Consider the following 26577-nt stretch of genomic DNA (forward strand, 5'->3'; position numbering starts at 1 on the left):
CTTAAATTGAAATGTTTACACTAGCACTAGAACTAATCGCAAAATACGCCTAATTCTCTTTTTAAACGATGGGCACGTTCCCAAAAAATTCGTAAAAAAAGATATTGGCTAAATGGAAAAATAGTAGATTGGTTCCAGATCTAAAAAAGCAACTGAAAAGTACAATAAACAATATTAAAAAATTCTTGTTAGAGTTCGCTTAAGAATTTATTTCGTGCTTACACATTTTAATTCATTAAATATATTATAAAAAAATGAATTATACTTAAAAAAATCTGAAATTCATAAAAGTTCATAAAAAGGGAAAAAATAATATAAATATAACAAAATGTTATGCACACGCAAACGTATGCGTTTCTTGCAATAAACGCATGCGCAAACGTATGCGTTTCTTGCAATAAACGCATACGTTTGCGTAAGACTACAATATCACTGTTATCATTAGAATTATCTTATTCATCATCTTGTGAAATTATTTCTGTGCTATCACCTCTAGTCTCTTGTGTTGATAATTCAGTAGTTTTTAGAAGGACACTAGTCGTTAAATATTGTATTTGATTTCGTGATAAACCATTATAAAGTTCCCTGTAAGATACCATTGATGATTTCAGTTCACGTTGAAATTTTGCAGTTTGTTCCTCATCAGAATCATGTTGTTTAAAATGATTACCATCAAAATGATGAAGTTACAATGTATATATTTGAGGAGTGAGAATGTAAAAATTCATAAGAAAAATTCATAGAATATTAAAAATCAAGTTAAAGCAAAACAATTCATGTAAAAATAGAATTTTTTCTCTTTAACTCGTGTTAAATCAAATTCGTGTAAAAAGAGAATTAAGTGTACATTGGTGTATCTGGATATTTTATGGTCATTATAACATCTCAAAAGATCCCTTCAGAGAGGCCTCTAATTTCTTTTAGCCACGCGAGAGACCCGGTTGTTCAGCCCCTGAGTTCGTAATGGAAAATTTATTTGTTTTGATTTTTCACGGACTATGTCCAAAATACATTGGCGTATCCTGATGTTTTATGATCACCGCCAAATCCTAGAAATTGTCAAAATTGAAACCCCGCAGTGAATATCTTTTAGATCTGTAAAATCCCATTCGTGCCGCCCTTGAGTTTGCGAGTTAAAAACTTTTAAATTTATACATTTAGGGGTGACTCGATTATGCCCCCGTGAGCACCTTTAAGGCTCTCGAAAATCCCACTAGTTCTTTCTATTAGTTGAAATTCAAATTTTCCAAATTGTCGATTTGCAAAGCAATTCTTGGTCTGTGTGTAAAGTACATTGGCGTGCCTTGGCTTTTCTAATTTAAAATTAATGAATAACCATAACAAATTTATGCACAATATCAATTGAAGGGCACGCGCTAATACGCAGGAATGTGATTTATTTTTTGTTTTTGACCTACTGAATTTGAATCTTTTACCACTGGCCGTTCTCACCCTACACCCTTCAAATAAATTGCAGGGAATTACATTTGAAATAATTCGAGTAACGAGGACTTGACGAGACGGAAAATAACTCAAAATAATGCGGAATTTTCCCAACCCTCGAATTGCCCGCGAAAAAAATCCAGACTCGTCTTCTTAGACACATTTTTTTACCTCAACAGGATGGATCACTGACAAACACGGCAGACGTTATTGTGAACGTGAGAGATGTGCAAGACACACCTCCACAATTCTTAAACAATCTCACTGCAGAAATCCCTGAAGATGTACCAATCAACTACCTGGTCTTTACTGTTAAGGCTGAAGATGGAGACCGGGGAAACCCAAGACCCATCATATATGAACTAGTTAACAGTACGTATCTATCCTGAAAGAGAACGTTCTACATCTCCATATTTCAGACCCCATGGAGTATTTCCAAATAGATCCGATGAGCGGAGATTTATATACTGCTACGCCTCTGAATAAGGAAGCAATCAAGGATCCCGATGGAGTATTGAGGTTTCAAGTGAGGGCTCGTGAGTTGGTGAACGGACTAAAAAGCGATGATCCGTCTACTATCAGTAGCATTGAAGCCACCGTGAAGGTGTTGGATGTTAATGATGAACCTCCTCGTTTCAATAAACGAGAGTATTTTGTGCAAATCCCTGAGAATATTCCTGAAGGTTCAGCTCTGCCTGGTCTTGACATGAGCGTGACTGATCCTGACGAGGTGGTTGTTTGTTGATGAGGGATGAGATGTATAACTTGCTAAAAATTTGTTCTAGGGCAATAACTCAGTTTTCTCATTGGAGCTCAACGATATATCCGGGGCTTTTTCAATAGAACCCGAAACAGCTGTTGGGAGCACCCCAGTGAGCATAAAGGTGACAAATAATAACTTGGATTACGAAGACCCCAATCAACGAAAATTCATCATCCTTGCAGTCGCTAGGGAACTTTATACTGAGAAAAAGCTTTCCTCAACTTCTACTATTACTGTAACTGGTGAGTCACTATCACCATCACTATCACTATCACTATAGGGGTTTTATTTTCCTCTCAATTTCTAGTCTCGGATGTCAACGACAATGCGCCATCATTTGATCAGCACAGCTACTCAGCAGTGGTCTCAGAAATAGCTTCATCAGGCACTTTGGTCACTACTATAGTGGCGAAGGATAGAGATACTGGCAGATTCGGAGAAAACGGGCTGATTTATAAACTGTCAGGCAGTGGGGTAGACCTTTTTACAGTTAACAATAGAACGGGGGCTGTGACTGTTGCTTTTTGTGATACTGTGGGGGTTGCACCTTGCTTAGACTATGAAACCAAGTCTGAGTACAACTTGCAGTTTGTGGTAAGTGAGACATTGTGAAACCTTAAAAACAAATTTCTCCAAAATTCATGATCACATAGTGAAGAATGATCACTTTCGTCAAGATTTGACCCACACAGCTGCTCTTATTGGGTCATTAGAGACTATTCATCTTTTTTCTCCAAAGGCCACTGATGATGATGGAAAAGGCCAAACCTCTTCAGTTCCCCTCAAGATAAGTCTAACAGACAACAACGATAATCCTCCGGTTTTCGGTCAATCTACTTATCGCATATACGTGAATGAGGGTGCCACCAGGTTTGAGCCTGCACAGATCATCGAAGCGAGGGATGATGATAAGACGTCTCACGTGACCTACGCAATTGTGGCGGGCAATGATGACGATCTGTTCAAAATCGATTCTGAGACTGGTAAGTTGAGGATTACCGCCAATAAAGGGCTGGATGTCAGCAATGAGACTGATAATGTTGTTACTCTGACTGTGTTGGTAAGTTGCTTTTGTCTGAGGGCAAGCAAAGTGTTCATTATGATAGTTTTAAGGCAACTGACGGAAAGTACACAGCTACAGCGTTAGTTAACATTACTGTGTTGGATGTGAACAACAACTCTCCCACATTTTTAAAGGAAAGCTACTTAGAAGCTGTTTTAGAGGATGTTCCGATAGGTAAGTATTAACTAATAATCTTTTACTTGTTATAACCAGTGCTAAATAATCCTTACAAACAAATCTAACTTAGACATTTTATACCATATGTAATTCCTCTACTTTTGAGTGTTAGTAATTTATCTTTTCACTAATTATACTAAATTTTAATTCAAATCGGCCTGTGAGCTAACCTGAACTGACCCGTTGAGACTTTTGGAAAATTAATCTAAAAACGGAGTTAAAGTTATGTTAGCGCCCGTCTTAAGTCGAATTTAATTTAACTTATGTGTGATTTGAATGTAACGGGCTCTTTCTGGGACATCCTATATGACATACACTCGTCGCGGACACCCTGTACAATACCAAAAAAAACTTTTTTTTCATGAAATAGAATTAATTTTAAATTTTAATTTATCCAAAAATAGGTTCTAGTTTACTAGAAGTCCAAGCCACTGACGCAGACACAGGAGAAAACGCAGACATTGAATACTCCCTCTCCAAAGGGGCCAGTGGGGATTTTAAAATCGACAACACCACTGGAGTGATTTACGTGGCCTCCAAATTAGACTTCGATAGAAGAAACACGTACAATATTGAAATCTTAGCCATAGACCATGGAGAGCCTGCCTTGACAGGCACTGCATCCTTGACCATCAAAGTTATCAACACCAACGATAAACTGCCCTATTTTGTGCCTACAACCCAGAAAGCTGAAGTGATGGAAGATGCAGCTGTGGGGTCTGTAATCCATACATTGTTGGCATTGGATCCCGATGTAAATACTTCGGAGGCTTTAAACTTCGCTGCAACCGAACCCATTACCGCCCTGGACAAGCACGGGAATGAAGTTTTCGGAAATGATCTTTACAAAGAATTCTTCTCAGTTGATAAGGATTCAGGAAGAGTGTTTGTGGCCAATAATTTGCAGCGCGATTTGGCTGCTTTGGTCAGAATTCCAGTTTTGGTGACTGACATCACTGCACCTACGGTGCAGCAAGGACAGGGACTTTTAGGTGTGTCAATTTAACTAATTTCCAATTTCAAAACATTTTTGATATAATCGCTATTATTCTAGTTATAACTATTCAAGACATCAATGACTCCCCTCCGAACTTTGTACCTCCTTGGACTCTGGATCACCCAGAGTATTACTTGGAAATTAAAGAGGAATTACCAGTGGACACTATAGTGGCCACTTACAAGGCCTTCGATGAGGATTCTGATATTGCAGGATACGCCATTGATCCTGAGAGTGAGTACTTCAGGATCAATCAGGGGACTGGGATCGTGCAGATCAAGAAGAGGATCGACTATGAGCAAACTAAGAGCCTCAACTTTACCGTTTGGGCCAACGACAGTGGCTTGCCCCAACTCAACGTCTCAGCCTTGGTTCGAGTCAAAGTCATCAACCTCAACGACCATGATCCAATATTCACGGAAAAAACCTACAACGTCTCCATTAATGAGAATTCTCCAAACGGCACCATTTTGCTACGTGTTAGAGCCGTGGATAAAGATGCAGGGGAGTATGGGGAAGTTGTTTATGAGCTTACTGGGGAGCACAATGAAAATTTCGATATTGACTCGAAAAGTGGAGAGATTACCGTGGCAAATTCTAATTTTTTGGATCATGAGAAAATCACCGAGTGCGTCTTGCAGGTTGTAGGTCAGTACTGAAATTCACGATATCTCACAGTAACTACAGGGATTGACGTTTCAGCTCGCGATAAAGCTCCTGCTAATATCAGAAGATCAATGTCGGTTCCAGTATACATTACCATCAATGACTTAAATGACAATCCCCCTAAATTTAGCAGCCAATCATACGAAGCCGACGTCATGGAAGATGTTAGACTTAACCCCCCAGTGCCTCTCATTCAATTGAATGCCACGGATATGGATTCTGGAATCAATGGCAACGTCCATTATGATATTATATCTGGAAATGACAATGGTACTGGTTTCCATCTTTGTAATATTCAAAGTACAAGGGACCAATTTGTAAAAATAACTTTTGTCCCTTTGATCATTAAAAGTCCGCTTAGGGAGGCTTACATTAATGACTAAGTCATTAATGTATCGCACTATATCACGCATATACAGGGTGTCCCTTTCTGAAGCTCAACCATGGGGAATCTCGGCAACTATAAAAGATATGAGGTCGTTTAAATTAAGGCATTAATGCGCGATTTGGACTTCAAGAATATGCTGTGTCAAAATTTTAAAAAAATCGATAACTTTCGAAGGTATTAAAAACGTAAATTTTGGAAAAACGTTTTTATTTCTTCTTCGGCTTATTTGGAGAGATAATTTAAAATTATTGACACTTCATCAGTACAACTTTACCTCTTCTATGACGTGGCGACCTCATATTTTAAATCTGACGTTTCGGTTTTTGGCAATCATCATCAACTTTGTTTTTTCTTATGGGCGCCATCTTCAGTTTTGAAGTTTTTGAATTCAGCTATTTTCTCTGATTCACTGATGTGCCATATATTAGGATTCAGTCTTGAAATTCGGTGGAAATAGTACAAATCCTGTTTTCCAGGCAACGCGTAACAGACGGTTTTCGATATTTCCATCAATCTTCAAGAATGAACAGTAATATATGGTACATCATTATAAACAGAAAAAATAGCTGAATTCAAAAATGTGAAAATTCGAGATAGCGTCCATGAGAAAAAACGAAGTTGATGATGGTTGCCGAAAACCGAAACGTTGGACCCCAAATACGAGATCGCCACGTTGTAGAAGAGGAAAAGTTACACTGATGAAGTGCCAATAATTTTAAATAACTTTTCGAAATGAGGAAAAAATAAAATCATTTTTCAAAAATTTCAATTATTTTCGAATATCTTCAAAGGAAATTTGAGTTTTTAAAATGTTAAAATGGCATCTCTCGAATTTGAAATTTCACAAATTTACTTCAATTTAATAAACCCCTATATTTTATGGTTTCCGAGATCTTCATGGTTGAACTCCAAAAACGGACATCCTGTATATGCATAATATATTACGATACATCAATGATTTCATGAGCACAGCAAACCTCCAAGATAATTTAAAAACAAAAATGAATTAATTATATTAAAAAACAACTTTTCTAGACGTTTTCCTCATTGGCTTGGACACCGGAATTCTATACGCCCACAAGTCCCTTCTAGGACAAACCAAAACCTTCCATCTCACAGTGGAAGCTAGAGATGGGGCTGGAAATGGTGATCTCAGTGATACAACTTCTGTCACCGTGCACGTGATAAACATTAATGATCACAAACCAGTTTTTGTGATGCCATTCCTGCCAAACTCTACAGTAGACGTTCTTGAGGTTAGATCTCCTGTTTTCATGCATTTTATATGTTTAAATCTGAGCTCAAACTTCAGAACGCAGCTTCAAAGGGGCTGATTGTGCTCATCGTTAAAGCTACAGACAAAGATCAGGGTGAAAATGGCCGAGTGACTTACCATTTGAAGATTGATGATCAGATGCTGCAGGAAACCGACAATTTCATCATCGACGAGAAGAACGGAGAGTTGAAACTCAAGAGGGATTTGGACAGAGAGGAGAAATCCAGGTATGAGGTAAGTGCGTTTCGAGTTCAATTTGAATTTCAGTTTATCAGATTTTTGTGGAAATAGCTGACTTTGGTGGCCCGCGATCATGGGAGTCCTAAATGGTACCAAGAGGAGCGCCACTTGACGGTTCTGCTGGTGGATGAAAACGATAATCGGCCAGAGTTCCCTGGGTCTGTAGCAGCCAATCCTTATCATTTTTATGTGACTGAAAACAACGAACCGGAGACTTTAATAGGTTTTTTTTAAATTAATCCAATTAAGTTAAACACTGTGCCAATGGGGAATTAATTTAGGACATGTCCAAGCCTTAGACCGGGACGAAGGCAAGCATGCAGCAGTTTACTACTACATACTAACAGGAAACGAGAATGGTGCCTTCAAGATGAATAAAGCCACTGGAAATTTGTACGCTCTAAAGTCGTTCGATAGAGAAAGCAGGGATGAGTACGATTTGGTGATTGTGGCTAACAATGACCCGAATTTCTATGCTACCGAAGAGAAAGTGGTGGAGATGGAGAAAATGGGGCTGCTGCAAGACAAAAGTATCGCACACGCCGTGGTGACCATCCTGGACTTAAACGACAACGAGCCCTACTTTAGGAGTCCAGTTTATCATGCGGCAGTCAACGCCATGGCCAACGTTAACCAATTCGTGGTCAACGTCACAGCTTTTGATCCAGATAATGGCATCAATGGCTCTCTCACTTATTACATCAAAGCTTCAAATCTCTACAAATATCGTTCCCACAAAAGCTCTGGCTCGATAATTCCATCTCCATTCAACATCAGTCAACGAGGGGAGGTTTATACTGCTACGTATCTGGCGGAGAATAATCAACATCGGTTCGTGGTTGATATCGTAGCTAGGGAGAACGGGTCCCCTGAAAGGGAAGCCTACACCGAGGTCCATGTATGGGTATTCGAGCCCGAACAGCTAATCCGGGTGATTCTATCTAGGCCTAAAGATGAGGTGTTGAAAGAGAAGGATGAGATCATTACGGAGTTGAGCAATGCCACACAGTTCCTAATCATCATCGATGAAATTCGGTTTCATGTTGGAAACGGAGGGAGGAAAAACGAGGATTGGTGCGTATGAATGGGTTAAAATTTTTTGAAGCTATAAAATTGTGTTATTAGGACTGACATGTATATCCTGGCAGTGGACCCTGCCACGAGCTCCATAGTCTCAGTACCAGAAGTGCTAAAAATCGTCGACTCAGAGTACGACTTTCTCAAAGATTATTACGCAGGTTTTGCCATTGAAAATGTTGTACCAGCTTTTGCTCAAGTAAGCGCAACTCCCAAAATCTGGATATTTTTTACAAAACCTTATTATTGTAGGAAAAGGAGGACTCTTTCGATCCAGCCCTGGCAGCCCTCATCGCCCTCATGATCGTTCTCTTCGTGGGGGTGACTTCGTTCATCATAGTCTGTTGCTGCCTAAGACATTGGGTGATATCGCCCTCCGATGATTTGAAGAAGAAGGATGCGTTGATCAAGAAAGCGATCATTGATGATTTAACTACAACGGAGAATCCACTATGGATCGAGCAGTAAGTCTTGGTTTAGGTTACTTTCAAGATAACAAGCTGAGGTTGGGTTGGGATGTGGCCAAGCCTGGATGAGGATAGATCTCAATTTAAAGTCATAAACTCTTTACAAAGACATAATCTGCATGTGCCTTTCATAGCCAGAACAATCTTCGTACCTAGGGGCAACGAGGAAAATTTATTAATGTCGATGGAATATTCCCTACAGGGTGGCTCAAAAAAGAACTACAAAAACTTCCCCACTTGTTCATCTTGCTCTTGTTTGCCCATTTTCATGAATTTTAATAGCGGTAAGAGTTAAATTTGTTACAGGAAACTGAAGCTGTACGAGGAACAAGAGCTCACGATGCAGGTGTTCAACGAACCTGAATTAGGGCCGACCAACAGGCGAAGTAGTGCGGACAACATGCCGGTGAGCTTCATCCTTGCTTAAAATCCTCACATTTTCCTAAAATTACTTTTCCAGCTTTATTAGCAATTCAATGTTTTATCGCCCCGGGTATATCCACGAATGGAGCAATTAACCAACTAAAGATGGATATTCCTGGGGTTTGACTAACTCAAACTAACACCTAACACTTGTCTTCTTTTCACCAAAAGAGCTCTCAAATATTTCTCAGGAGGACAACACATATGCGACCATACAGCATCCTCATAAGCGACAGTTATCGAACTTAGCTTCCCCAGGACCAGGGGATGATCTGGGCGAGTACGCCACGTTATCTAGAATAGCTCAGCAGCAGCCTGGGAGCAACAATAGTTCCCTGCGAAATGCCCCCAATGTCAGTAGAGCTAATCTAAAAAATAAATAAAATTTTAAAAAAGTTTTTCCTTTTTTAGTACTACGAATCCGCAATGGGTTTCCAGGGGTCGACGTTCCAGGTTCCTGATCAGCTCAGTGACGCTGGGAGCGAGTACGGGTCGCTGAGGGGCCATCCGAATAGGGTTGCTCAAGCTGACTATGTCACAGAGCTCATTTAAGTGTGATAAACGTGGATAAAAGAAGAATAATAGACAATGATTTATATGAAAATTGGAATATAATTTACAAGAAGACTTAACTGCTGTTCAAGAGAGTTTGATACGTAAAGGTTTATTTTTCTCCGTGGGTTTCATTGCACATGAATACTCTGGTAGAGCAAATCGTCATGAGCATGTACAGAACATTTTATTAGTTCGAATTATCTGACACCGTCCGAATACTGAGTTGCTCGAATTTCATCAAAAATGTAGAATTTTTTCAATTGAATTACTCATTTTGATATGTAAAGTATCACTAGGAAATGCTATACGGGGTGAACCAGTTTATACTAGCAGGACTCTGGCATGGGATGGAGAGCATTATTTTACATAAATGTACGCATGTAATATACATGTCAAAAAACACTTGATTTCTTAAATGCAGGGTGCCAAATTTTGAGATTTTTTAAAGTATTCTCCTCATACAGTTTTGGAGATAATTTACTCAAATTTTTACTTGTTCTCAATGATCCGTCATGTCAAAAGGATTTTAACACCGGATGATTTTTTGATGGCGTTGAGTTGTCTTTCGCCATCAGGAACTGTTTCTAGTATCCACTGAGTATTTCTTTTCAAAATGGTGAATTCTCTATTCAATTTAAAAATGTTTTACGCTCCATTTTTTCGAACCTGTAACAGTTTTCGAAATGTTTGGGAATAAAAGATAAAAACACTCCGTCTTTATTTTAAAGGACGATTTGCATTCTCGATCAGGTCACGTCTAATCAGGTCAGATCATGTATTGTTACGTGAAACATTAATTTTCTATTATTTTACGTTGCTCGCTAATGTGAATAGACAATCCCAAATGACTTCAAAATATTTGACCTGATCGATATTATGATTCGTTCTTAATTCGCTAAAATTTGGAAGTGGATATGAAAACCTCCATGAACTGAGAGTTTTTCTCTTAAATACCTAGAAAATGGCTTCAGATAGTAAGAAAATCCAAAACCGAAAAAGTTTCTCATTTGAACAACGCACCAAATTGTTTCAAAATAAGAAGTCAGTGGTGATGACAAAAGGGGGCTTAACGGATGTAACCTACAATAAAAATTTCATATATACCCAGGGTCTCAAAAACAGGATTTTCCGACATACGTTTATGTCATAATTGACTCAAAGTAAAGTTCTCCATCAATTGCCAGAGTCTAAAACAAACTCACTCACCTTGTATATATGTAGGTAGTAAGTACATATTGTAAATTTCGAAACTGACAATATTCGGGTTGAAAGAGCAGTGTGATTTCATTTCTATGTAGGTTCTTTCACTTGACGAAAAGTACCTCCTTGTGAGTGATTTCAGAGTGAATGTCTAAACCAGTAGTAAATAAAAGGGTGTTTGAGTAAAATTCTAGTGTACAAATTTTAGTTCGGGTGAAAAATGAAATGTACACAGAGTGTCCAAAAAAAAATCAAATTCGATTAATTTAAATGTAACATATGATGTCGTCCTTAAGGCATTTTTGGACGCCCTGTAGATAACTTTCACCTACAAGAGTAAAAATAAAATGGAGGCAACTATAGCGTTAATTTTGATTTTTGTACTGTATAATGATATTTTCCCGAAGGTATTAGATTTATTGTAATTTTTTGCCATAATGTTTTCTATATTTATTTGTCATCGTTAGTTTTACTTTTAGTTTCATAAACAAACTGTTTGTCGTTAGCTAAAAGATGCTGAAGCACCTTCGGCTTTGGCTTACTGAAAAATGGCTTTGTTTAGGGCCAAATTATGAATGTGCTGCTAATTTTACCAAGAACAATAGCCACGAACACATGTGCTTCTGATGAAGAGAGCAGTGCATTGATAATATGGCGCCTCAAAGCTATTTTCAAATTTGTGTGTTTTTCTTTTATTAGTAATTTCATAATTGTTCAGTGTCTTTAATTGGCGAAGAAACAGTTCGGTTTACCCTATAATGAATAAAATATAAATATATAGGTATAATTTAATAATAGAGAAAATTTTAAATAAATTATTGAACAAAATAACTATTTTAAAGAGTCATTTGTCGCCGAGTGCAGTCCTGTCTTAGTTCCTACGTCAGGAATTTCGTTTCGTTTTGTCACCATATTGTCAAGGTTTCTTCAGTAATAAGTCACATCCTGCAAGGAAAAGTTACTGGGTACGGCCCTCATTTGTATTTGAAATTGAAATTTTCCGTTAAAACATGAATAGATTAAAAATTATTAACATTTGTATAGACAGGTCTCAACCAAAACTGAGTTTACTCTTCGTGTGCAAAGTAATTTCCAGATGGATATGCCCTTAACTCAGCTCCAACGTTAGAAATGTTATTTAGATTATTCACCAAATTGCCTGAATTGTTTCAGAAATAAGTTATACGTTAAAAATGCCTCAAATCAGAAAAGGCACAAAGCTTGCAAAAAAATTAGTAGGTAGGACCCTAATTTGAGTATAAGATAGAAATTTTCCCTTTGGGCGACCGCCATTTTGGCATGAATCCTCGGTCATAAGTTTAGATCGTGGGCCAGGGCATGGACCTCTTTTGGGAACATTATTCTTGTTTTTGAAAAAGTGGTTTTGTTTCTGATTTTCGCAGTTTCAAAGTAGTCAGAGGAGGAACAACAGATGATTTATAATTGCAGCATGCTACACTGGAAATAATGGAGAAAAACATACGAGGGACCACGTAATTAAAATCTCTGATTACACTTTATTCTAACAATCTTTTGAAGATTTGTGCAGTCTTGCGCAAAGTAAGCTATCGATACCGTGGACTTTAATCTGACGCGTGATTCTGCAACCAACATTGCTCAGTAAGTGCCTGATTCAAAAAAGTAATACATGCGCCTCAGTCTGTTTCTCGTTTGGCATTAATTAACTATTATTTATAGTCAAACAAATAGGCATCGAGCATGTAATTGAACCCATCAAGGACTTCAATAGAATGAAAAATAAATTCCGAATATGCGATCAGAAAGCATAATGGCCTACATAGCCAGATCCTTATCATTCTAAAGCAGAGAGGGAGGACCCTGCTGATTTCGTCTTATGATAACAGGAAAATTAAATTCCATATGATATCAGTTCGTCACTATTTGTTGTAGCAGTTCTATACAGTGTGCACGCCTTAGTTCAGCCATTAGCAATAATTAAGTAAAAACGCATCAGTGACTCACTAACAGCAAACTCTGATTAGTTTCGTTTTAGTTTAAAGGCATGCTGGTGATGAATAAACATCAACAAGGTTTATTTGTCGTTTAGTGTTGTATTGGTGCCGGATTCGTGAGGTGAGCTGCATCGTCATATTCGTAGAAAATGTCTGGGAATTTAGGGATGGAACAGCTAATAAACGTAGTGAATAAGTTGCAAGATGCCTTCGTAAGACTAGGTGTGAATTTGACTGTGGATTTGCCTCAAATCGCGGTAGTGGGAGGTCAAAGTGCCGGAAAAAGTTCCGTCTTGGAGAATTTCGTGGGCAGGTGCGTATCTATTTTTAAAGAAAAATATGAGACATCCGATAATCAGCAAATGGCTTCTATTATGTATTTTATCGCACGTGAAGTCGTTAATGTAGACTCTGAAACGTGTAATTGAAATTTTACGGACATCGCTTCACTTAGATAACAACAAAATTATCTTAAGGGTCATTTGCGCAAATGCCATTGAGTGAAATTCAACTGCTCAAACTGCATTTTGTTCCTTTACTTAAACCAACATCCAAAAACCACTGGTGGAAATAATTATTATTGATTCGTTAACTGATGCCAAGGCAGAATTCAGTCGCAGCAAAGCAAACGGCAAAAGAATTAAATGTCTTTTGAATCCTGCCGAGGCAAAAAGTAGATATTTCATCGTTATAGCCGTAAAAATAAACGAGGATGGACATACAATGAGCAAAAATGTTTAGAAGCGATTAGAGAATCTGAAAATATCGTACTAAAAATCTTATCACGACCCTGTTTTGTGACATGCCCTGTGCATTGCTCTAATCAGAAAAACTCATGTCTTTGCAACGAATCTCAGAATAGCAAACTCAGGAACAACTCACGAAGCAGTTTCTTGTACTGTTAAATAGTGCCGTCTTAATCAGGTTTACGAAAGAAAGGAACTAGGTTGACGAAGTCGATGCAACAATTCAACCAAGAATGTGTGGAAGAATCTGAAAGAGATCTGAGACAGTGATTACAAGTTGCTGAGTTCTTAACTAATAAAATAAAGCTTAATGTTCATAGGCGTAATACAACTAAAATGATGTTATCGGGTAAGTTACTATTCACCTTGCTAAAGCGTAACACTTAGATAAATGACCAGATTGATTTGCTAGCGGGATGTTGCAGTTATGCTAATTTAACAAAATTTAACCCTTATCTGAGGATAATGGACACCCAAATTTAGTTACGTTAAATGTATTACAAAAAAACTGTAACGCACATAGGCGTAGCATAAGGGTATATTACATCTGGAACCCTGGTTGTATTTAGTTCAAATCAAATTTTCATTTTTTTCAATTTTCATTCAAATTCAGGATTCTCTCAATATTTAACTGTATAGTGGACCGAGTAACCCTGGTTTGGAGCTTTGGGGGACGGAATCTTGGTGAATCGTCTCATTTTTACCGAATATCCGTATAAATTCGAGAATAAATGAAGATGAACATGGAATCTGTTGCATTAAAAAATATTCAGAATTAGGCAGATAATCTGAAAATGTAAAAATATTGTTAGATGTTAATTTGGAAAATTTAAGCATATTACGACCCTGTGTACTGCTACAATCAGAAAAACTCGTACCCGAAAAGCAAAAAAACTATTGAACGCGTGTTTTAGCGATTTTTTTTCGATTTGCTAATTTGTGAGAACTATTCATTATCACTGGGTTTATGATCGCACACTATGTAGTTTACACGTTAATGAAGGTCACAATACGCATCGTCCTGACCTTTATGACCAATAAAAATATATGGTTTGAAAGAAAATTTCCTGAAATTCGCAAGGAGAATATTCTATAACTCAAGAGTTAATTTTATGCTATTTTTACGTCTTTACTTTATTCAAAAAAGTTGTATTTTGCACTGGCACTGCAAAATTGCCTTAGATAGTATCCTGTTCGCTTTAACACATAACTGTTAATTCTAACAGGATGATCTAAGCATTCTATCGCATAAATTTTCTGGAACATGAATGAGCACCGACTCGAAACATCCTTGGCCAGCCCATTCTCCAGACATGACTCGTTTAGATTTCTTTCTTTAGGGCTATATCAAAAATCATGTTTGTCAACAGATAACCACGAAAGAGCGTTCTTAAAGCTTTTGATCGACCAAATGTTATTAAAGTTTTAGCTACAAGAACAAGGAGATGTTATTATATGCTTAGCAAATAATGGACACTTGTTTGAATAATTTGGTAATTTAGGTAATGTACGATAATTGAAAAAAAATAAGCTCTTACGTTTTAGTAACGTTAACTACGCATCGATGAATTAGACAGACATGTGGAAGAATTAAAAAAATATCTTAAAATCGACAAAAACCTGCTAAGGCCCTGTTTAAAAAAAAAGTTTAAGATCATTCTGGACAAAAAAAATTGATAAAATCAAGCCAAGGCCGTTCGAGATTCTCATGCTGGACATCCTTATATTGAACAAACTGTATATTAATATGCCTCAAGTGCCTTTTTTATTTTTGTTATTTTATCGATTTTTAAAATTTTGTCTTTGTTTATTATATTTGATTTTCTTGTATCGTCATTAAATAAAGTCGCTGCAAGAATTGAAAAGCGGTGGCAGAATGTCGTTTTCGCAATACAGTGAATATTTCATCATAGGAATGAACTTCAATTTTAGATACAAAATGTGTAAATACTAAGAATCGCCATACTTATTAAAAATTTTTACCTATCTCCGATATCTAGTATTACACATTTCTGATAACAAAATTACAAGCTATATTTATACATCTAATTACACCTACACATCTTACAATAATTAAATATAAATGTTTCCAGGGATTTTCTCCCTAGAGGATCTGGCATCGTGACTAGAAGACCACTGGTCCTGCAACTCATACATGCAAAATTTGGTAGAGATTTCACATAATATCGCCAATGCCATCTTGAAAATTATTTACTTTTACAGAATATGCAGAATTCCTGCATAAGCCAGGCCAGAAGTACTCAGATTTCAATGAAGTTAGACGGGAGATTGAAGCAGACACTGATAGAATCACAGGGAAAAATAAGGGCATATCAAACATGCCCATAAACCTGAAAGTTTACTCTCCAAACGGTAAAATGCACGTTCATACAAATTACTCACTCATGAGTCAAGCATCACTAAATTTCTTAGTCATAGAAAATTCATTGCCTGACATTCTCTTTCTTGAAGGCATACAGAGGAAATTTCCCTTATTGCCGCATTGCTAAATCATGAGTTAAAAAAAAATTCTTTTAGTACTCAACCTGACCTTGATAGACCTCCCAGGCATGACTAAAATCCCCATAGGGGACCAGCCCCCAGACATTGAGCTTCAGATCAGAAAAATGATCTTAGAATATATTAAACGCGACTCTTGTCTTATACTAGCAGTGACTCCTGCTAATACTGACCTGGCTAACTCGGACGCTCTGCAGATCTCCAAGGAAGTAGATCCTAAAGGTAGAAGATCTGGCTTAGCAGGAACTAGTGCTAAAGCATCAGCTTTTCAGGCTTCCGGACTATAGGGGTGATAACTAAACTAGATCTCATGGATCAGGGTACTGATGCAAGGGACGTTTTAGAAAATAAATTGCTGTCTCTCAGGAGAGGATACGTGGGGGTTATCAACCGATCTCAAAAGGATCTAGAGGGTGGGAAGGATATTAAGCTGCAGATTAAAGCTGAAAGAGAGTTCTTTTTGAGGTTAGTACCAGTACTGCCTCAAAATCTAGAATCTGTGAAAGATGCTTTGATAATGTGGTAAATTTCAGACATCCAGCCTACAGGCACATGGTGGACAAAATGGGCACCCCATATCTGCAGAAAACTCTAAATGCTCAGTTAACGAATCACATTAGGAACACTCTGCCCGCTCTCAGAGAAAAGCTACAGAAACAGCTGGTGGGCTTGGAGAAAAGTTTAGGCGAATTCAGGAATTTTAGGCCTGATGATAAGACTGTCAAGACCAAGGCGTTATTGCAGTAAGTAATAATTTCTCACTAGATATGTCACGTTCATTATCAAAATTAAAAAAAAATTCATGCAAGATATCAAATGAGACCGAAATTATAAAATCTGTAGTAAGGAACGGCCTACAGCAAGCTCGTTCCTGTAGCTGAAACTCGCCTGCATTTTCAGGATGATTCAAAACTTCTCCTTGGAATTCGAAAAAGCCCTGGAAGGTTCTAGATCCAGTGAAATCAACACAAGCGAGCTGTGTGGAGGGGCCAAAATAAACTCCCTCTTCCACGAACGATTTCCATTCGAGATCGTCAAAATGGAATTTGACGAAAATGAGCTACGCAAAGAGATTGCTATAGCCATATGCAATATTCATGGAATTCGGGTAAGGTCAATATACCCCCAGTGGTTACTAGCTGCCAAAAAAACTTCAATTATTTACCAATTTTTCAAAAACGATCATAGAATTCATTAGTACAAAATCCAAGTTAAATGGGGCAACCAGAATTTCGGCGTTAAACCAACATAACCCAAATTTTTAGATTAAACCAATACACTCCCAATATAATCCGAATATTCGAGATTGAACGAGGCAACCTGAATTCTGGCGTTAAACCAAGCCAATTTGAATCTCAGCGTTAAACCAAGTCAATTTGAATCTCAGCGTTAAACCAAGTCAATTTGAATCTCGGCGTTAAACCAAAGCGCTCACAATATGAACAGAATATTTGAAATTTGGTGAGGTAACCCGAATTCTGATGTTGAACCAATGCACCCCCCTCCCCCTCCTCACCCAAAAAAAAATTATTGAAATTTTATTGTTGCAGATCGGATTATTCACCCCCGATTTGGCCTTCGATGCCATAGTGAAGAAGCAAATAGCCAGACTGAAAAACCCATGCATGATTTGCGTAGATTTGGTAGTCTCAGAACTATTAAACATCACCCATTTTTGCACCGAAAGAGTAAGTTTTGATATTGTCCAAGTAGCAAATCTTTAAATTACTCAGGTTGGAATTTAGATGTCACAGTACCCAGTTTTACGTGAAACCGTGAAGCGGATCATTTCTGTACAAATCAGTAAAACTGAGCAGGAATGTAAGGATCAGTTGCAACTTTACATCAATTGTCAGCTGAGTTACATGAATACCAATCATGAAGACTTCATCGGTTTTGCTAAGTAAGTTGGCATTTCCCAATTTTTGAGACCGCAATATGAATTTTAGCGCAGAAAACCAGGCAGAAAAGAGTATGAGGTCGGGAACCAGTACCGCCCCAGGCAATCAAGTAATTAGAAAAGGAGTTATGTGCATTCACAATCAAAGCGTAATCAGAGGAGCCAAAGATTTTTGGTTCGTTTTAACATCTGAGAACTTGGCCTGGTTCAAAGATGAGACGGAGAAGGAAATTCAGTACATTTTGCCATTAAATGGGATTAAGCTGCGTGACTTAGAGAACAAATTCATATCAAAGAGACACACCTTTGGCCTGTTTTACCCTAACGGAAGAAACGTTTATAAGGTGCCAATTCCTCAAGTTTATCCCTTCATATTATATGAAATCAGATTTTAGGATAACAAGCAGCTGGAGCTGAGCTGCAACTCCCTGGATGAAGAAGACTCCTGGAAGGCCTCATTGCTCAGAGCTGGAGTTTATCCAGAAAGACTAAAAGAAGACAATAGCACCGATGTAATGACTTATACCATCACTGAACCAATAAATGCTGCAACTCCTTTTTAGTTGAATTCCTTTAAAGAGGACGAAGACCCTCAGCTGAAGCGTCAAGTAGAGGTTATCAGGAACTTAGTAGATAGCTACATGAACATTATCAAAAAGTCCACCAAGGACTTGGTACCCAAAATCATCACCCACTTCGTGCTGAACTCCACCAAGAAATTTATCAGCGAAGAGCTACTTCTGCACGTGTATTCCACAGAGAATCAAGTAAGGGGGGTTCCTTTTTTTTAGACCTTAATTGACCAAATCTGCATAGGACGATTTGATGGAAGAATCCCCGGAGGAAGTGCGAAGACGCAACGAGAGGATGCAGATGTATCATGCCTGCAAGGAGGCCCTTCATATTATCGGAGAGTGCTCGGTTTCGTTTCCTACACAAATAATGAATAATACAGAGGTTTTTGGAGCTATGATACCATCTGCTGAAACCAAGAGAGGTAAGCGGGGGTCAATGAACTCAAAGACTTGACCGATATTGAGTGAAGTGACATGCCGAAGAAAAAATGATTTTAATTTATATTATTTTGAAATCTTTGAAATTGCACAATTTTCAATGAAAAAATGGGGAAATATTTGTAAATTTTCTTCACAATAAGGTGAAGCTGACCTGTATTTTTTTGACAAAAAGCGCAACGCGCCGATGCCAAACTGTGCAGATTATTTCATTAATGAAAATTATCAATTTTTAGGATACAGGATGTCAACCCCGGTTCAAACTGCAACTCGACCTGCCCCTCCTCCCCCTCTAGGTACTTATTAATTTTTAACATTTATTGTGAGATTTCCTAAACATTTACATGTAAATAAAGAGTAAAAATACTCAAATCGATAGGAACAAATGATATTCTATTAATTAGATATTTCCATTTAACAAATTACGATAATGAAGAGAAGGCTGGACGATTTAGCTGCAGAAAAAAATTAAAGTTACCCAATTTGACAACAAAACTTTTTTATTTTAGGACTGCAAAAATACCAAAGCGTGAAGAATTTGATTCCGGAATTTTACATATTCTCTGTACCTTAGAAACATCAAAAACAAGAACACTTTTTGCACACAATATGTGCGGGTGTGTTTTCGTGAGTATTCAAACTTCTGCTGCTTCATCCATTCCATTGTCTATGATATGGATTAATTCGCATTTTATTTGTCGTGTTATTTTCCTTTATTGTGCTTTTTTCCGACCTTTTTGGGTTGAAGTTTATTTTGCTTCATTTGTATAGATTTTCGTCATCATATTCAGAATTTCGCGACTGTACTTTATATGTAGTGCTTGTGTTAAATTACATTCTATAAAAATTGTTAAAAATCATATTAGTACTAGGTGGGCTGTTTTACCCCACGCCCCAAAATACCATATTTGGCACCTATTACCAACTCAAATTTTCTAAATCCCCAGGTACCTACCTGGGGAAAATTAAAGAAATTTATTCCGAATTTTTTTTTATTTCCCCAAAAAAGTTACTTTGCACATCATATGACGAGTTGGAGGAAAACGTTTAGGTGCATCTTTTGTTAGGAAATTATTACTCTAATGTAGGCAATTGACAAATTTATATACAATTTAAATGATAAATCTCAAAATGGAAATTTAACCAAAAAACAAGTTGAGGAAGCAGTTAAAAATTTAAAATCCAAACCACAAATGTGTTTGTACGTAACTAAACATCAAATATGCACAAGAAGAGGACGAACTAAGAATTTTAAATGTTGTATTCATAGTTAATTTTTAATTTTACAACAAACAAATTTTATTCCTAAAAAAATTAATTTAATAAAACTCCTATTTCCTGCGCCATCTATACCACGTATGTTGTGTTTTGCGTTGCGACCTGTAATAGTCAAGGTTTCTTTCGAAATAAGAAATGCGCATAGCGCATGTGCAACAACGAGCTCGGGAACAGCTGTGAAAAAATGTTGTTTATTATCTTCTCTCTTGTAGTCTGGCTTAACAAAATCAGTATGAACACGTTAAATAAAGCGATCAAAGCTGATTTCAGGTGAGAATATTAATTATCCCTTTATTTTATTTGATTTGTTAATTTTGTGCATTAAACTTAATTGTAGAAAGCCTCGAATAGTAAAAACAAAAATGTCAACCACATATCGACACGTAGTGGTAAATTATAAGAATCGCGGATCGCTGGAAGCCGAAGTAGCAGTTTACAACAATACAGTAATAATTATTCTATTTAATAATGGAAGCAGAGGAAAAGCAATTCCGTTTCGACAAATTGATTCATATGAACATTCGAACACAAGACTAACTATACAGGGTGATTCACGTAACTGTTTCATTAGAAACTTTTGTACTTGTAACTAATCTAAATTTTTGATATTTGGGAGTTAAACTAATATAGATAGACTCTACTTTTTTAAAATATTTTGAAGGTCATATCACTTCCGGTTATACCGGAAGTCAAGGTCAACTTCCTTATTTCAAATGGGACACCCAGTATGTTTTTGCATTTTTGGAATCTAGGGATTAAGCTGATTAAATTCTTATTAGATACTCCTATACCTAAACCTAACCGTTTCAAAGATATTTTGGTTTAAAAGAAAAATCTGTCTAAAACACCATTTCTATAAAATTTAAAATTCTCAGCTATTATTGAAGCTGGCTTTACGAAAATTTTCTGACATGTTAACTAGATATGGTAGATTAGGTTAATGTGAAAAGTTTTTATAAATATCATACAGGGTGTCCAAAAAAATATGTCATATTTAAAGAACTTTGATAGCCAAAAAGTCGCTTATTTCAAATGGAACACCCCATATATTTTTATATGTTTGGAATCTAAATTTAATTCTGAATCGATTACTATTAAGCATCCCTATACCTAAAATGAACGCTTTTGCTATAATTTGCGATTTTTTAATATTGTACACTAATAATTCTAAGTATCATAGTTGGCTTTGAAAAGAACATGGCTGCTTCCGGTAAAATGCGTTAATGTAATTGTCAATTTAATAAGTTCGCTCAGCAGTTTAGAATCATGAACTTTAATAACATTTATTCAAATAGTGATATTTTAAATTTATTCTTTATTCATGGAGAGTGTAACAAAGTTTTGGAGAGAACTTGCCGTACATTCAACGAAAGATATCCGCATCTTCCGAAAATCACAAAGAACAAATTTAGGATATTGGAATCAAATTTTTTAAGACATGGAAAAGTCGAAACTAAAAAGTTTTTTTTTTTTTTTAGAACTTATTAAATTGACAATTACATTAACGCATTTTACCGGAAGCAGCCATGTTCTTTTCAAAGCCAACTATGATACTTAGAATTATTAGTGTACAATATTAAAAAATCGCAAATTATAGCAAAAACGTTCATTTTAGGTATAGGGATGCTTAATAGTAATCGATTCAGAATTAAATTTAGATTCCAAACATATAAAAATATATGGGGTGTTCCATTTGAAATAAGCGACTTTTTGGCTATCAAAGTTCTTTAAATATGACATATTTTTTTGGACACCCTGTATGATATTTATAAAAACTTTTCACATTAACCTAATCTACCATATCTAGTTAACATGTCAGAAAATTTTCGTAAAGCCAGCTTCAATAATAGCTGAGAATTTTAAATTTTATAGAAATGGTGTTTTAGACAGATTTTTCTTTTAAACCAAAATATCTTTGAAACGGTTAGGTTTAGGTATAGGAGTATCTAATAAGAATTTAATCAGCTTAATCCCTAGATTCCAAAAATGCAAAAACATACTGGGTGTCCCATTTGAAATAAGGAAGTTGACCTTGACTTCCGGTATAACCGGAAGTGATATGACCTTCAAAATATTTTAAAAAAGTAGAGTCTATCTATATTAGTTTAACTCCCAAATATCAAAAATTTAGATTAGTTACAAGTACAAAAGTTTCTAATGAAACAGTTACGTGAATCACCCTGTATTACTGAATGGAGGAGCAGGCACCGTGGAATTTCTTTTTCGTACTCCAGAAGAGATGAATACATTCCGTGCGGACATCAATGCCATAAAGTAAAAAGCATTATCAACCCCTTTTTTCACAGGTACTCTGGCTCAAATGAGAAGTATAAAAAATTGAAATGGTTTTAATTATTTGCTTTGTGTTTTGTAGCAGAATTTTAAAACTTTAACTGAAAAATTGCTGTCGCCTTAAAAACAGTGAAAAAAAAGGTCACAATTGTTTGATCGCATTTGCACTTATTACATTATCATATCCAAACACTAACTGTTACTGTTTTTTTGCAGTAACGGAAGTGAAGTGGAAGCATAAGGAACAAACAATTAAAAATGTATCATTTATAATTTTATAATAAAAAAAAACTTATCAGAAAGTTCTTTTTTATAAAAACCTGTTCGTACATTATATCTAAAGTAAAATTTTTATAGAGTAATCACAATTATTAGGTCGTGTATGTATGAGTATGAAATGAGTAAAATTGAATTGAAACTTTAGTCATTTTTTTTAATATAAAATGTTTTTATTGTCAATCAAAATATGCACCACCATTATCAATACACTTCTGCCATTTAACGGGAAGTTCATTGATTCCCATGCTGTAAAAGCCTGCAGACCGGGAGTCGATAAATTCTTGGAAGGCAGCTTTGACAGCCTCGTCGGAGTTGAATGTTTTCCCTACCAAGAAGTTATCCAAATTTTGAAAGAAGTGGTAATCAGTGGGTGCTAAGTCGGGTGAATACGGTGGATGACGAAGAGTTTCCAATTCCAACTCCTGTAGCTTGGCCAAGGTGACTTGTGCGGTGTGTGGCCGAGCGTTGTCGTGCAACAATAGCGGTGCGCTTCGATTGACTAATCTTGGCTCCTTAACCGTCAGTTGCCTCATCATTTCGGTCAGTTGTCGGCAGTAGACATCAGCCGTAATCGATTCACCAGGTTTCATGAAGCTGTGATGGATGACACCTGCTTTGGACCACCAAACGGACACCATAAGCTTCTTTTGATGAAGATTTTTTTTCGCACAATGTTTTGGTGGTTCATCTTGATCCAACCACTGCGATGAACGTCTGGTATTGTCCATTGTTGTAGGATCCATTTCTCATCACAAGTAACAATCCGATTCAAAAATGGATTTATGGTTGTTATACCGACACAACAAAGAAACACAAGCTTCGAAACGTCGTTCTTTCTGTATGTCGCTCAACTCATGCGGTACCCACTTGTCCAGCTTTTTCACCTTACCAATTTCAGCCAAATGAGTCAATATTGTTTTTTGGTTACACTGAATATTAACGATAATTCGCTTGCACTTTGACGTGGATTCGCTTCCACCACGGCTTTCAGATAATCGTTATCCACTTGAGTTTCAGGTCGTCCACGTGGTTCATTTGTTAGGTCAAAATTGCCAGAATGAAATTTCATGAACCAACGAGATACTGTTTGCTGTGAAGTGACTTCAGTACCAAACACATCATTAATATTGCGAGCCGTCTGAGCTGTTGTGGTTCCACGGTGAAACTCATATTTCATTAACACACGAATTTCACTATTTTGCATGGCTGCACAAAAATTTTTATAAAAATAAAAGTTTTCAATAATTTTTAACACTTTAAACTCTGATCGAAAGAGGAAGAATGTGCCTTTTCCACATAAAAAAGTCAAGTCCAAATATAGATTTAGAGTGAAGTTATTCGCAGTTGAATGTGGCATTTCGAGAATCTACTCATTTCACACTACACGACCTAATATGTTTTACCAACTTTTAGTACGTGTTATTTTAATTTGTTTGTGCAAAATAACATTAAAGTAATTATTTAAAATGTCGTCTTTGAACTTCGTCGGTTCGAATTATATTGGATCGACAGAAGTGGTCCAATTCCATGGCCTCCTAGGTCAGCCGATCTAACACCTTTAGATTTCTTTCTGTGGAGACATATAAAGTTTCTGGTTTATGAAACGCCAGTGAAAACAGAACAAAACTTGATTGCACAAACAACTCTAGCATTTAAAATCGTTCAAAATAATTATTAACTTTTTAACCAAATCTGCAGATAGCATGTATGTCGTTGAAATAGGTGCATTGAAGTTCAAGAACGACATTTTAAACAATTACTGTAGTGTTATTTTCTACAAATAAATTAAAATGAAACGTATTAAAACTCGATAAAAATATTTTTGCGCATAACTATCTTAAACCATCATAAGGCCGTAGCGCTTTAGGGAAACATTTGTGAAGACGCGTTCTTATGTTTAGATGTTTTATGTTGTTGCACTGAACAATTTCTAGAAGTTTGATCCCATAGTTTTTAAACATCCAGTACTGGCTTCCTCACTATCACCTCCAAATTGTTTCAGGTCAAAACACATCTATCTTATACTTGTGAACTGACACACTTTTCAAACTTACTGTTAATTTTGTTTTCTTTAAATGCAGATTCACGTTTTGGGTTAAAAATTTACCCTCACTTTTCAATTTTTGAACCGTTATTATCAAAAGTTAAATTTACATACCTCACTTTGTAGACTGAAAGTGCCCGTTTTCAATTCTTCTCCAAGCATCGGCACTTTTCTGCGAATAACATTAAGCAATGGACTTTTCGTCCTTAGTTTAATGTATTACCCCCATTATGAACAAAATCTTACGAGAAATTTAACATCTGTTATGCAACCAGTTATACCTTAATTACCCGATCATCCATGAATATGCGAAGCGTAAGTATCATAATAGCATTAAAAATCAATTCAAGTATCATATTGTTAAAAATCAGTATAGTTCATACGTATATCTATACCGGATGTTTCACAATAGTATGTTAAAAATTTAGAGGACGGTTTTATGGGTGATTTTAAGAAAAAAAGTCCATATGAACACGGGTGCGTTTTCGCTTTCTGTGTGCAATGCAGAATGATAAAAAGTATCTTTATAATTTTTTCCTAAGAACTTTGTTTCGGCATTAAATATTTTTATCAAAATTGCAGAGCGTAAAATAGGTATGGCAACATTTTTTAAGGGGAAAACAATGTTTTTAATTTCATTACTAGTTAATTGTTCTATGGTAGTAAGAAAATAATGTTTTTTTTTCATGAAAACAGTTAATGTTATAAAAAATGTTCAAGAGACATTGTTTTCACAGAAATATGGAGCATTCAGGAAATTATTTTTATTTTTAAAAAACCAGTGGCGTAACATATTTTTTGTTTAAGATGTTCAGGGTCGCATAATGGGGACGCTACTGGAAAAATTTTAAACATTATTTTCCCTTTAGAAGGTGAGTCTCGACACTTATTTTACGTTTCCGAATTTCCATAAACATATTTATAGCCATAACGAACTTATTATAATTTTTTTTTTTTACATTTTTTTTATCACCACGTATTTCAGATAAAACATGAAAACGGACCTATGTTCAATTGAACTTTTTTACTTAAAATCATCCAGAGATTGACCCCCTGATGTTTGATCTGACATGCTATTATGAAGCACCCTGTATATGTATAGATCTAGCGCGAAAATTTTTATATTTACCACCAAACATCTGGCTACTACAGATTTTTTTATAATCTTCCTTTATAAGACCCGGGAGTAACAACGCTTGCTGGCAATTTAACAATTACACTCTCTATATGGCCCCATTTTTTGTTGTAAAGCCTCCATAGGTTAGCGTCCATATTTATTATGGACTACCCGGTAATGATACTTATATGCGCCTGCGTTGTTAATTATAAAACATAAGAAGTGATGGTAACATCACTTTAACGGAGTTCGCCGCTATGGATTAGTGTCTTGTTTGTACACAAAGAGAGAACGAACCAACGAATTCAAACAACAACGAACCTAAAAAGTGCTACGCCCAGGTCTGTACTCTTTCTTTTAAGTTATAAATATGAACGTACCTGTATATTCTTTACATTTAACATTTTAACCTATATCTTTAAACCAACCACGTTACGAGACAAGCCACGAATCTGAAAATGTGGCAACGTCGAATCTGGTTTGCCCACATATATCATTGATTTGCGAAATTTTGTAGTTCTCAGAAAAAAATACACGCGATACTCATCCTTAGTTTTAGCCCCTTCTTTCCTGATGATATCCATAATAAATTAAATATTATCTAATAATATTTAATTTATTGCGACTTTCGTTTTGCCATTGAACCAAATAAAGGAAAAAACGGATAAAAAAGTAACGCC

The 26577-nt window shown here is 36.3% G+C and overlaps 2 protein-coding genes across 4 annotated transcripts in view; both read left to right on the forward strand.

Annotated features, from left to right (window-relative positions):
• Positions 1-11563, forward strand: part of Cad87A (cadherin-87A) — an 85200-nt gene extending 73637 nt beyond the window's left edge. For 2 of the 3 annotated variants that reach the window (XM_066403254.1, XM_066403253.1), the window contains exons 6-23: positions 1623-1815; positions 1863-2173; positions 2229-2448; positions 2514-2800; positions 2946-3266; positions 3320-3443; positions 3851-4438; positions 4501-5091; positions 5146-5379; positions 6533-6753; positions 6810-7007; positions 7065-7236; positions 7295-8087; positions 8139-8289; positions 8343-8554; positions 8864-8963; positions 9172-9333; positions 9392-11563. In XM_066403254.1, the coding sequence (XP_066259351.1) occupies positions 1623-1815; positions 1863-2173; positions 2229-2448; positions 2514-2800; positions 2946-3266; positions 3320-3443; positions 3851-4438; positions 4501-5091; positions 5146-5379; positions 6533-6753; positions 6810-7007; positions 7065-7236; positions 7295-8087; positions 8139-8289; positions 8343-8554; positions 8864-8963; positions 9172-9333; positions 9392-9532 (5019 nt within the window). In that variant the 3' untranslated portion in view covers positions 9533-11563. Of the gene's footprint in view, positions 1-1622; positions 1816-1862; positions 2174-2228; positions 2449-2513; positions 2801-2945; positions 3267-3319; positions 3444-3850; positions 4439-4500; positions 5092-5145; positions 5380-6532; positions 6754-6809; positions 7008-7064; positions 7237-7294; positions 8088-8138; positions 8290-8342; positions 8555-8863; positions 8964-9151; positions 9334-9391 lie in introns of all 3 variants that reach the window. The other variant, XR_010752823.1, reaches the window with a different exon arrangement.
• Positions 11564-12631: 1068 nt separating this feature from the next.
• LOC136417375 (dynamin-like) lies at positions 12632-19792 on the forward strand. The gene is made up of 15 exons (XM_066403044.1): positions 12632-13021; positions 15548-15621; positions 15678-15827; positions 15993-16196; positions 16247-16439; positions 16508-16717; positions 16875-17082; positions 17525-17662; positions 17720-17877; positions 17924-18218; positions 18270-18386; positions 18438-18641; positions 18691-18871; positions 19124-19183; positions 19397-19792. Exons 1-15 carry the CDS (start codon positions 12858-12860, stop codon positions 19459-19461), a joined length of 2421 nt encoding a protein of 806 aa, XP_066259141.1. The 5' UTR covers positions 12632-12857; the 3' UTR covers positions 19462-19792.
• Positions 19793-26577: the final 6785 nt, after the last annotated feature.

The sequence above is a fragment of the Euwallacea similis genome, chromosome 28, assembly GCF_039881205.1.
Source record: "Euwallacea similis isolate ESF13 chromosome 28, ESF131.1, whole genome shotgun sequence".
NCBI lineage: Eukaryota > Metazoa > Arthropoda > Insecta > Coleoptera > Curculionidae > Euwallacea > Euwallacea similis.